A 12,025-nucleotide genomic window follows, 5' to 3' on the forward strand; every position below is an offset into this window, starting at 1 on the left:
CAGCTCAAGTACCAAGGCAATCTCAGTGAAAACTGGCGTTGGTTCAGGCAGAGAGTCAAGATCTACCTGGTAGCGTGCGACCTAGATGGCGCGGCAGATGCAGAGAAAATAAAGCTTCTACTTACCATCGCGGGTCCAGAAGCAGCTGAAATCTTCCAGACCTTCAAATACTCAAAGGGGCAAAACAAGAGCGATTTCCAGGCAGTCCTGGACAAATTCCAAGAAGCATACAAGAAGAAAAGGTAAAAGAGGCGCCAAAACTCACCACGAGGTAGGCTGGCAGCAATGAACGGCAGTTTTGAATTGCAGCCACCTTGGGAAAGGTGCTGCACATGCGCAGTTGCGCGAAGAGCGGGAGGTCCGTTTGCGCATGCGCGAGAAGCCGCGCATGCGCAATTGAAAAGAAGGCCCCAAGTAAAGGAACAGCGATATGCGCAATCGCTTCCTACGCTCTATGTCACAAGCGTCGTGACGTCAGAGACCCTGGACCACGCCCACTTAAAGGGGAAATGTCCCAAAACACGGGGGAAAAAAATTTAAAGCCTCAAAACCAGATTCTTTAACCTGGAACGACAGCACGATGCCTGAAATTTGACCAGTAGCTGAAAGTAACCTCCGCAGAATCCTGCAACAAGCAGTAAGCACTGCCCAAAGAGATGATACAGTCCTCGAAGACTATGACTCAGACCTTGAATTCGTCTTTGAACATTGAGCCCAATGCCAGCTCCGACACAAAACGTGAAAATATGGGGCGAGATTCTCCAACCCCCCCGTCGGGTCGGAGAATCGCCGGGGACTGGCGTGAATCCTGCCCCCGCTGGTTGCCAAATTCTCCGGCACCGGAAATTCGGCGGGGACGGGAATCGCGCCACGCCGGTTGGTGGGCACCCCCCCCCCTCCCCCGGCGATTATCCGGCCCGGATGGGCCGAAGTCCCGCTGCTAAAATGCCTGTCCCGCCGGCGTGGATTACACCACCTCTCTTACCGGCGGGACAAGGCGGCGCGGGGGGTGCCCCCACGGTGGCCTGGCCCGCGATCAGGGCCCACTGATCCGCGGGCGGGCCTGTGCCGTGGGGGCACTCTTTTCCTTCCGCCTTCGCCATGGTCTCCACCATGGTGGAGGCGGAAGAGACCCCCTCCACTGCGCATGCACGGGGATGCCGTGAGCGGCCGCTCACGCTCCCGCGCATGCGCCGCCCGGCAATGTCATTTCCGCGCCAGCTGGCGCGGCACCAAAGGCCTTTCCCACCAGCTGGCGGGGCGGAAATCAGTCCGGAGCGGGCCTAGCCCCTCAAGGTTAGGGCTCGGCCGCTCAAGATGCGGAGGTTTCCGCACCTTTGGGGCGGCGCGATGCCGGACTGATTTGCGCCGTTTTTGGCGCCGGTCGGCGGACATCGCGCCGATTACGGAGAATTTCGCCCATGGTCTTGGAAGACAACGACTCAGACGATGCTTTCACCTTGGGAGGCTACCCCAGTACCAAATCCGAACAGCAACTAGACGTGTTGCACATTGACGACCCCGACGACGAGTTCTTCGGATTTGAGGATCTTCAGCCCAGCATATACGGCGTCCCGACACGTGAGTGCAGGATTATGCTGCGGCCTGACACCAAGAGACAGAGAATGGTACAAGCCCACAGAGAGCGGCCTGCTGCCACACAAAGAGTGGTCCACGCACCGCAAAGGGTCCCCGACTCCACATACAGAGTGGTCCACGCACCACAAAGGTTCCCAGCCTCCACACAGAAAGCGATGAATGACTCCACAGCGAGCTTGTGGACAAGACTCCACGATAGAAGCAATGCAAGACTCCACAGCACAGTCCAAGCTTGAACAAGAAGTGACTTGAGTTACACAAGCCTCCACAGAGAGCTCGTGGACAGACTCCACGATAGAAGCAACGCAAGACTCCAGAGCACAGTCCTTGCATGAACAAGACCATGAGGGTCTAGCAACCTCCTCTGAGCAACCAGCAGCAGACGATGCAAGTCTGCCACCCTCAAGTGTACAACAGAAAGACTATGACAGTCTACCACGCTCCAGTGAACAAGAAGAAGGCGATGACAGTCTACCACGCTCAAGTGAACAAGAAGAAGACTCTGACAGTCTACCACGCTTAAGTGTACAGCTACTGAGGATCTACCCACGGTATGTGAAATGAGTGACGACAGCATCCCACTTCCCATGCAAAAGGTGCAAAGTGACAGACCTCAGCTAGTGCGTACAGAGGCACTCGACGATCACTGTGAGACCACTGGTGACTCCGGTGACACCACGTTACTTCCAACCTCATTTGCTCGAACCTCTCCACAAGTCAATGCATTCCTGCATGTTCCGACTCCAGACGTGGAGCTTCAAGAAATCTCAGCTGACTCTAGTGAACCTGCTAAGATTCCGGACGGGGGGCTCCAACAAACCAACATGTGAAACAGACCAGACTCCAGGTGGAGAGCAACCAAACGCCAACTCTGATTCACGTAAGCCGGACTTTACTCCAGACAGAGAGTGCCGCAAACTCAGTGACGGCACGCTCAGGGTGACGATGACGACAGGAGATGGATCACTTGACAATTACACTGGGTCAGTAATAACAAATAGTGGCTACAGTCCAAGAGGAATACACCAATATTCACCTCAGCTATATCCTTCCAAGCCATACCCACACATTCTTTCCACACCAGCAGTGCAGTCAATGATAGCTTATGCTGGACAAACCCAGTATTCTGGAATGCAGCAGCCAGCAGTCTATGCAGCATATTCTCGAACAGGCCAGCACTACAGATCGCCCACTTATGGAATCAAGACCGAAGGAGGACTACCGCAAGCACAATCTGCACTGCAGACTGGATGCCTTAGTTACAGCCCAGGATTTGCTGCACCACAGCCTGGCCAGACGGCATATTCCTATCAGATGCAAGGTTCTAGTTTCACACCATCACCCGGTATTTATGCGAGCTGCAATTCTGTTTCCAATTCGACAAGCTTCAACAATTCTCATCAGGATTACCCTTCCTACACAGCATTTGGCCAAAACCAGTATGCACAGTATTATCCAACTCCCACATATGGCACATATATGACCTTGAATGATACTGTTGATGGTACCTCTTCAACGTCAACGACTTATCAGCTACAAGATGCCATCCAACATCACCAACACAAACATCGAAAAAAAAAGACTCCAAATCAGACAGCAAAGTGATTTGACCACTTCTTGGTTCCTGATACACAGGGACACCGATGGTGTTCACAAGGACATGCCACCATCAAACTCACCACCCCACCAAGAGAAACATTTGACCATGATGATTGAAGGGTTTTGGACTCACACATTTGATTTGGACTTTTTGTTTAATCACTGTTCTCATGACTTGTACATACCATAGCTTATCTACCTGTTTTTTGTTCAATTTTCTTTTTGTACAGACAATATGTAACATGTAAAAAAAGGGGGATGTGGTGATATGCATCAGTGTAAAGACACAAGGGGTTAATGTAAATACATGTAGACTAGCTAGACACTAGAGGGAGCACCAGAGACATGACACACAGACACTCAACCAATAGAACAGTTAGATAGGACACGACCAATGGGCATTCACGATACACACAGAGGCGACACGACCACAGGAGGGCATTACACCAACCCATATATAAAGGACACAACATACATGATCTTCCTCTTTCCAGTGGAGACTCTCAGTGAGCACAGACACAGGGTTGATTGAAACACATCACTCCCACCACGTGGATTGTAGCAGACTGGTTAGTCAGTCTGAGTAGCTAAAGCAGGATTAACAGTAGCATCAAATCCAAGTAGGAGAATTGTTAATAGTTCAATAAAAGTGTTGAAGCTATCTTGAAGTCTGAACCTTCCTTTGTCAGAGTGCACATCAAGGCAGCAGCTTATGCTACGTCAAGAGCATAACAAAAGAGGGGGGGTGGGGACAGGGTGGCACCCATCTTTAAAAGCCAACCCAATGTTCCCTTTAATACATTTGTAAAGCTGGTGGAAGAAGATAATAATTTGCAAAAGGAATGCTTTAAAAGGAAAATAAATACTATGGGGAAATAACTAATGTAGAGTTCTTTCATAAAATTAGCACAAGCACAATGGGCTGAGTGGGCTCCTTTGTTGTGCTATCCTATAATTCTATGATTCGACATTAGAATAAGATTTAGCACAGGAGGCACGTGCTGAACATGTTACGCTTCCAGATGACTCCTTCACAGTTAGTTCTGGAAACAATAACTTTGGCTCAAAGGAGCAAGTGTTTGATTAGAAGATTTTTTACCTTCAATATTTTTGTACATTCCTATCCAGAAAGATGGTGCCTTGTCAGCCATAATTTCTAACGTATGAAGTAAAAAGAAGCTTTCTGCAGCATTGTCTATGCTTACTAATGAAGCTCCTGCAAAAACAAAATAAAGATATATTTTCATTCAAGTGTGAAAAGGAAAAATAATTGCATTTTGCAATCTACTGAGACTTACTGAGATCAGTCCTTTTTAAATGGATCACTTGGGCAGCCATTAGGTTTTTGACACGTATTTTCAGCGAACAAAGCAACTGCTAAGAAAGTGCTAATTCACAGATACTAAATAAATAAAACATGTTGTATAGACGGTCATAACTGCACAAACGCAAAATGCTGCAGATGCTGGACTTTGGAAATCAAAACAGAAAATGCTGGAAATAATCAGCAGTTCTGGCAGCACCTGGGGGAGAGAAACAGAGTTAGTGTTTCAGGCCGATGACCTTTCATTAGAACCAGGAAAATTAAGAAATGGTTCCCAGCAAATGAAAGAAGGGAAGGTGGGAAGAAGACCAAAAGCGATGGTCTATAATAGGTCAGAAGACAGTAAAGATTAAATGACAAAAAAGTTGGATGCTGCTGGGCAAAAGCAAGTGGTTATGGGGCAAGGAAAGAAACGAAAGAGGTGATGTGAATGGGAGGATGATAAACAGCTGTCATTTGAAAGCAGAAAAATAGGGGAAAATTAAGTATAAAATCAAAACCTGCGAAGGAAGTAGAAACAAAATGGGAGCAGAGATTGAGGCCTGAAATTGTTGAATTTGATCTTGATGTTGAAAAGCGGTAGGTTGCCTTATCAAAAGATGAGATACTGTTCCTCCAGCTTCACTGGAATATTACAAGAGGCCAAGAATAGAAAGATTGATATGAGAACAAGATGGAGGATGAAAATGAGAGTTGAAGGGAAGTTCAGGGTCAGGTTTGTGGATTGAGTGGAGGTACTGCACATAGTGGTCACCCAACCTCCATTTGGTCTCTCCACTGGAGAGCAGAGCGCATTGTGAATAGTGAAAATAGTATAGTAAATTGAAAGAAGAGCACCTTAATCACTATTTCACCTGGAGGAGTGTTTGGAGTCTTGGGTGGTGAGGATAGAAGAAGTTGAAAAGTTGATGTTGCATCTCCTGTGCTTTAATAGAAAGGTGCCTTGGGAAGGGAAGGTGATAACTGAAGAGTCAGTAAGGGTGTCATCGAAGGAAGAGACCCTTTGAAATTAAGGGATTGAATCATATGTTTGGTGGTGCCATCATGTGGAGGTCATGAAGATGAAATGAAAATCGCTTATTGTCACAAGTAGGCTTCAAATGAAGTTACTGTGAAAAGCCCCTAGTCGCCACATTCCGGCGCCTGTTTGGGGAGGCTGTTACGGGAATCGAACCGTGCTGCTGGCCTGCCTGGGTCTGCTTTCAAAGCCAGCAATTTAGCCCTGTGCTAAACAGCCCCATAGATGGCAGAGGATGAACATGTAGTGTGGTGGAAGGTAATGACAGGATGAGGACAAGGGCGTCCTTATCTAGCTTCTCGGAGAGATGGCTTGAAAGCAGTAGTGTAGGAAATGGGGAGGACATAGAACATAGAAAAATACAGCACAGAACAGGCCCTTTGGCCCACGATGTTGTGCCGAACTTTTGTCCTAGATTGAGAACAAATTAATCGACACCCCATCATTCTACCGTAATCCATGTAGCTATCCAATAGCCGCTTGAAGGTCCCTAATGTTTCCGACTCAACTACTTCCACAGGCAGTGCATTCCATGCCCCCTCTACTCTCTGGGTAAAAAACCTACCTCTGCCATCCCCCCTATATCTTCCACCATTCACCTTAAATGTATGCCCCTTGTAATGGTTTGTTTCCACCCGGGGAAAAAGTCTCTGACTGTCTACTCTATCTATTCCCCTGATCATCTTACAAACCTCTATCAAGTCGCCCCTCATCCTTCTCCGTTCTAATGAGAAAAGGCCTAGCACCCTCAACCTTTCCTTTGAAGACCTACTCTCCATTCCAGGCAACATCCTGGTAAATCTCCTTTGCACCTTTCCCAAAGCTTCCACATCCTTCCTAAAATGAGGTGACCGGTACTGCACACAATACTCCAAATGTAGCCTTACCAAGATTTTGTACAGTTGCATCATCACCTCACGGCTTTTAAATTCAATCCCTCTGCTAATGAATGCTAGCACACCATAGGCCTTCTTCACAGCTCTATCCACTCGAGTGGCAACTTTCAAAGATCTATGAACATAGACCCCAAGATCTCTGCTCCTCCACATTGCCAAGAACCCTACTGTTAACTCTGTATTCCGCATTCATATTTGTCCTTCCAAAATGGACAACCTCACACTTTTCAGGGTTAAACTCCATCTGCTACTTCTCAAACCCCGCTCTGCATCCTATCTACGTCTCTTTGCAGCCGACAACAGCCCTCCTCACTATCCACAACTCTACCAATCTTCGTACCATTTGCAAATTTACTGACCCAACCTTCAACTCCCTCATCCAAGTCATTAATGAAAATCACAAACAGCAGAGGACCCAGAACTGATCCCTGCGGTACACCACTGGTAACTGGGCTCCAGGCTGAATATTTGCCATCCACCACCACTCTCTGACTTCTATCGGTTAGCCAGTTCGTTATCTGCATAAGCCCACCATGGGGAACGTTATCAAATGCCTTACTAAAATCACTGTACACTACATCCACTGCTTTACCTTCATCCACGTGCTTGGTCACCTCCTCAAAGAATTCAATAAGACTTGTGAGGCAAGACCTACCATCACAAATCCGTGCTGACTATCCCTAATCAAGCAGTGTCTTTCCAGATGATTAGAAATCCTATCCCTCAGTACCCTTTCCATTACTTTGCCTACCACCGAAGTAAGACTAACTAGCCTGTAATTCCCAGGGTTATCCCTATTCCCTTTTTTGAACAGGGGCACGACATTCACCACTCTCCAATCCCCTGGTACCACCCCTGTTGACAGTGAGGACGAAAAGATCATTGCCAACGGCTCTGCAATTTCATCTCTTGCTTCCCATAGAATTCTTGGATATATCCCGTCAGGCCCGGGGGAACTTGTCTATCCTCAAGTTTTTCAAAATGTCCAATGCATCTTCCTTCCTAACAAGTATCTCCATAGCTTACCAGTCTGTTTCACATTGTCCTCTCCAACAATATGGCCCCTCTCATTCATAAGTACTGAAGAAAAGTACTCGTTCAAGACCTCTCCTATCTCTTCAGACTCAATACACAATCTCGCACTACTGTCCTTGATCGGACCTACCCTCGCTCTAGTCATTCTCATATTTCTCACATATGTGTAAAAGGCCTTGTGGAAGTTTGTCAAACTTCAGGGGATGGGGTTGGTGGCGGGCAGTGAGGCGTGTCCTTGGTTGAGGATAAAGGAATACATATAAGAACTGGTATAAAAGGTTACATCATCAAAGCACATGCTATAGCGATGGAGAAACTGGAAGAATAGAATTGAGCCCTGACAGGAAGCTGGGTGCAAGGAAGTATATTAGATGTATGTGATGAATGTCGGAACTTCAGATATATTATATTACATGTATTTGGTACAGGAAGGGTTAAAAGCCTGGGATAGTGCGTGTATGACTGCTGCAGAAATGTTCTAAAAATCCTGGTTTTAAAGGCAACTATGTTTTTGGGAGCCAGAGATGCAGCGAAAGCATTGCAAAATAATAATAATCTTTACTAGTGTCACAAGTAGGCTAACTTTAACATTGCAATGAAGTTACTGTGAAAATCCTCAGCACTCCTGACACTGCCAGGGTGCCACTGCATAGCCATGTTCCTGACCACCCGGGGGCTACAATGGCCTCTGTGCACCCCCCCCACCCTGGGCATGGTCATCACGCCTGATCTCTATTTTGTTGGGGACTCACTAGTGATTCCCACCGGCTTCACGGTTGCACCGGCAGGTGGGCAAATTCCAGGAACCGGCTCTCCCTCCTTATGTTCATGTGTATGTTTGGCAGAGAAGGATGATGGAGTGGCAACAAGTTTGTGAGCTGCAGTTCATTGCTAGCAGTAATTTCAATTTGCCCCATAAAATGTCAATATTGTAATACTCAACATTTGCGTTGGCCATGTGCTTTACTGGTTAGTCATTGATTCATTTGGCAAGTTTTCAATCTTCCCTTTCCCTTTCAAGGCAGGTAAAGGAGAAAGTATGATTTCGCATTAACCTCAAGCAAATTACTCACCAAGACGAATGCAATGAAGGCTCGCTGCGGGCCAGTTTTTTTTACTTGCTGTTTCAAATGAATAACAATGACCGTGGAATGGGACCCAAGAGTTGGATTGCACTGAATCTGGGCATTTTCCAGGAAGTTGAGGTGGATCAATAGGTGGTTGCACTGAGAAAAAAATAATATAAAAAAATATTCTTGCTGGTTGACGTTATCTGATGGTGGTTTCAACTAAAGCAGATAATCAATTAGGTTCTTATTCACAGTTAATAATAACATTCTCCTTCTACAGTTCCCTTTAAATCTCATAACATGCACCAATTTCCAGTTGAATCATAGAATTTTTACAGTCCAGAATGAGGCCATTCAGCCCATCGAGTCTGCACCAACCCACTGAAAGAGCACACTGCCCTGTAACCCCGCCTACACTTTGGACACTAAGGGGTAATTTAGCATGGCAAATCCACCTAACCTGCACATCTTTGGATTGTGAGAGGAAACCGGAGCACCCGGAGGAAACCCACGCAGACACAGGAAGAAAGTGCAAACTCCACACAGTCAGTCACCCAAGGACAGAATCGAACCCGGGTCCCTGGCGCTTGAGGCAGCCGTGCTAACCCCAGTGCCATAGTGCCGTGAAAGATTGGCCATATCATCTATTAGGCCCCTGCCATTGCTGTGTTTTAACATTAGGAAGTGCATGAAAGTGGGTGCTAAGTTGAATGGGTCTGCAATATTGCCTCAGTGTCTCACTGAGAAGAGGCACATTACAGGTCTGTTATCTCCTAATATTTGAAAATGGTGTGCAAGATGCATGTGTACATCACCAATGGGAACGGATGGTATCTTTGTAATGGGCACCGGTACGAGCACCTAGTGACTACCAACAACTGGCAGTCCGATTACAATACTAATCAGCTATTTTCAAACAGGATGCGTCAAAATATTCTCTGTCTTAACTTTTCACAGCTCAACATGACATTAAAGAACATGAACCAGTCCTGCCCTACCAATGCTATTTAAAGGGATCATGAACTACTTACAGGTTAGTACATATGAACGCACATTCATATGAATTAATGCAGGAGTAGGCCACTCAGCCTCTGAGTCTGCTCCGCCATTCAATAAATATCTGCTTCCACTGCCTTTTGAGGAAGAGAGTTCCAGAGACTTGCGACCCTCTTTCTCCTCACCTCTATCTTAACTAAGTGACCCCTTATTTTTAAACAGTGATCCTTCGTTCTAAATTCTTCAACGAGAGGAAATATACTTTCCACATCCACTCTGTCAATATCCCTGAGGATCTTAAATATTTTGATTCAGTTGCTTCCTACTCTTCTAAACTCTATTGGATACAAACCTAACCTGTCCAACCGTTCATCATAAGACAACACATCCATTCCTGCTATTAGTCTAGTAAACTTTCTCTGAACTGCTTCTAACATATTTACATATTTCTTTAAACAAGGAGACCAATACTATACATAATACTCCAGATGTGGCCTCACTAATGCCCTGAAGCATAATCTCTTACTTTTGTAATCAATTGCCCTTTCATTAAACGCTAACATTCTATTAGCTTTCCTAATTACTTTCTGTCCCTGTTGACCAGTCATTCACTAGGACACCCAGATCCTTCTGCATCTCAGAGCTCTGCAATCTGTCACCATTTTGATAATAAGCTTATTTTTTATTCTTCCTGCAAAAATGACCACGTTATTTGCCAGATATTTGCCCACTCATTTAACCTACCTATGTCCCTGTGGTCTTCTAATGTCCTCTTTGCAATTTACTTTCCTCCCTATCTTTGTACTGTCAGCAAATTTAGCAACCAAACCTTCAGTCCCTTCATCTGAGTCATTTATTTGTAAAATGTTGGGGCCCCAGCACTGATGCCTGTGGCACACCACTTGTCACATCCTGCTTACTTGAAAAAATATTGATTTATGCCAATGTTCTGTTTCCTGTTAGCTGGCCAATCTTCAATCCTTGTCAATATGTTACACCTACACCATGAGCTTTTATTTTCCGCAATAAACTTTGATGTGGCACTTTATCATATCTCTTCTGGACATATAAGTGCAGTAAATCAACCTGTTCATTCCCTCCTATTTACAGCACATGTGACTCCTTCAAAGAACTCGAATAAGTTGGTTAAAAATGATTTCCCTTTCACAAAACCATGTTGACTTGACCTGATTACCTTGAATTTTCCAAGTGCCCTACTGTAACAATTTTGTTCCAACATTTTCTCTATGAGACGGAAAGGTGGCACAATGGTTGGCACTGCTGCTTTGCAGCGCCAGGGACCTGGGTTCAATTCCAGCTTTGGATGACTGTGTGGAGTTTGTACATTACTCCCCGTGTCCGTGTGGGTTTCCTCTGGGTGCACCAGTTTCCTCCCACAGTCCAAAAGTGTGCAGGTTAGGTGGATTGGCCATGCTAAATTGTCCCTTAGTGCCCAAAAGATTAGGTTGGATTGCGGGGATGGGTGGGGACATGACCCTGGGTTGAGTGCTCTTTCAGAGTATACAGGGGGGTTGGTGCAGACTCTATGGGGCGAATGGACCCCTTCTGAACTCTAGGGATTCTATGATTCAATGGATTCTAGATGTCAGGCTAACTGGTCTGTAGTTTCCTGCTTTCTGTCTCCCTCCCTCGGAGACCCAACAATTTGCTCAATACCAAATACTTGATTGTAATTTTCCCGAGTTCGTCCCACCTTTTCATTTCCTGAGTTACATCTATTCCTGGGATGCTACTTGTGTCCTCTATGGTGAACAACAATTGAAAATACCAGTTTAATTCATCCGTCGCAGCCCTACTTTCCATTATCAATTTCCTACATGCACTTTCTTTAGAACCAGCTCCCACCTTAACTACTATCCATCTTTATATTATTAGCTAGCTTTCCCTTGTACTCTAGCTTTTCCCTCCTTATCAATCTTGTTTGACCTTCTTTGATGTTCTTTATGTTCTTTCCAATCTTCTAACCTGCCACTCACCTTTGCACAAATATATTTTCATTAAGTTTAATGCTATCTTTAACTTTTTTTAGTTAACCACGGATGGTGGGTCCTCCACTTGGAATTTTTCTTTCTCATTGGAATATGTCCATTCTGTATACTTGAAATAGCCCTTTAAATGTCTGCCACAGGATGGCCATTGATCTATCCCTTAAGCAGATTTGCCAGTTCACTTCAGCTAGCTCTGCTTTCATGCCCTCACAATTTCCCTTATTTAAGTTTAAAATACTAGTCTTGGATGCACTCTTCTCTCCCGCAAACTGAATGTAAAATTCAATCGTATTATGATCGTTGCTACCTAGGTGCCTTCACCATGAGGTTATCAATTAATCAAATCTCATTGCACAAATGTAGCCTGCTCTCTGGTTGGCTCGAGAACGTGTTGTTCTAAGAAACCATCTCAAAAACATTGATGGGTTACTTCTTCTGGCTGCTGGTACAATTCTTGAGCTTTTCTTTTCACGTTTAAA

At 45.5% G+C, this 12,025-nt stretch overlaps 1 protein-coding gene, 1 long non-coding RNA gene and 1 pseudogene across 3 annotated transcripts in view; 2 read left to right on the forward strand and 1 right to left on the reverse strand.

Moving 5' to 3' along the window:
* The window catches only part of LOC140424916 (uncharacterized), a 49,711-nt gene that overhangs the window by 35,769 nt on the left and 1,917 nt on the right, over window positions 1-12,025 (forward strand). For both annotated transcript variants that reach the window (XR_011947726.1, XR_011947727.1), the window contains exon 2: window positions 9,499-9,574. This is a non-coding gene — a long non-coding RNA (uncharacterized lncRNA). The remainder of the gene's footprint in view (window positions 1-9,498; window positions 9,575-12,025) is intronic.
* mrc1a (mannose receptor, C type 1a) overlaps window positions 1-12,025 on the reverse strand; it is a 245,320-nt gene that overhangs the window by 7,973 nt on the left and 225,322 nt on the right. Inside the window, exons 26-27 of the mRNA XM_072508574.1 lie at window positions 8,545-8,697; window positions 4,298-4,414 (exon numbers count right to left, since the gene is read on the reverse strand). Of these exons, the coding sequence (XP_072364675.1) occupies window positions 4,298-4,414; window positions 8,545-8,697 (270 nt within the window). The remainder of the gene's footprint in view (window positions 1-4,297; window positions 4,415-8,544; window positions 8,698-12,025) is intronic.
* Window positions 2,545-3,439, forward strand: LOC140425641 (protein phosphatase EYA4 pseudogene; annotated as a pseudogene).

Source organism: Scyliorhinus torazame, chromosome 6 (genome assembly GCF_047496885.1).
Source record: "Scyliorhinus torazame isolate Kashiwa2021f chromosome 6, sScyTor2.1, whole genome shotgun sequence".
Lineage (NCBI taxonomy): Eukaryota > Metazoa > Chordata > Chondrichthyes > Carcharhiniformes > Scyliorhinidae > Scyliorhinus > Scyliorhinus torazame.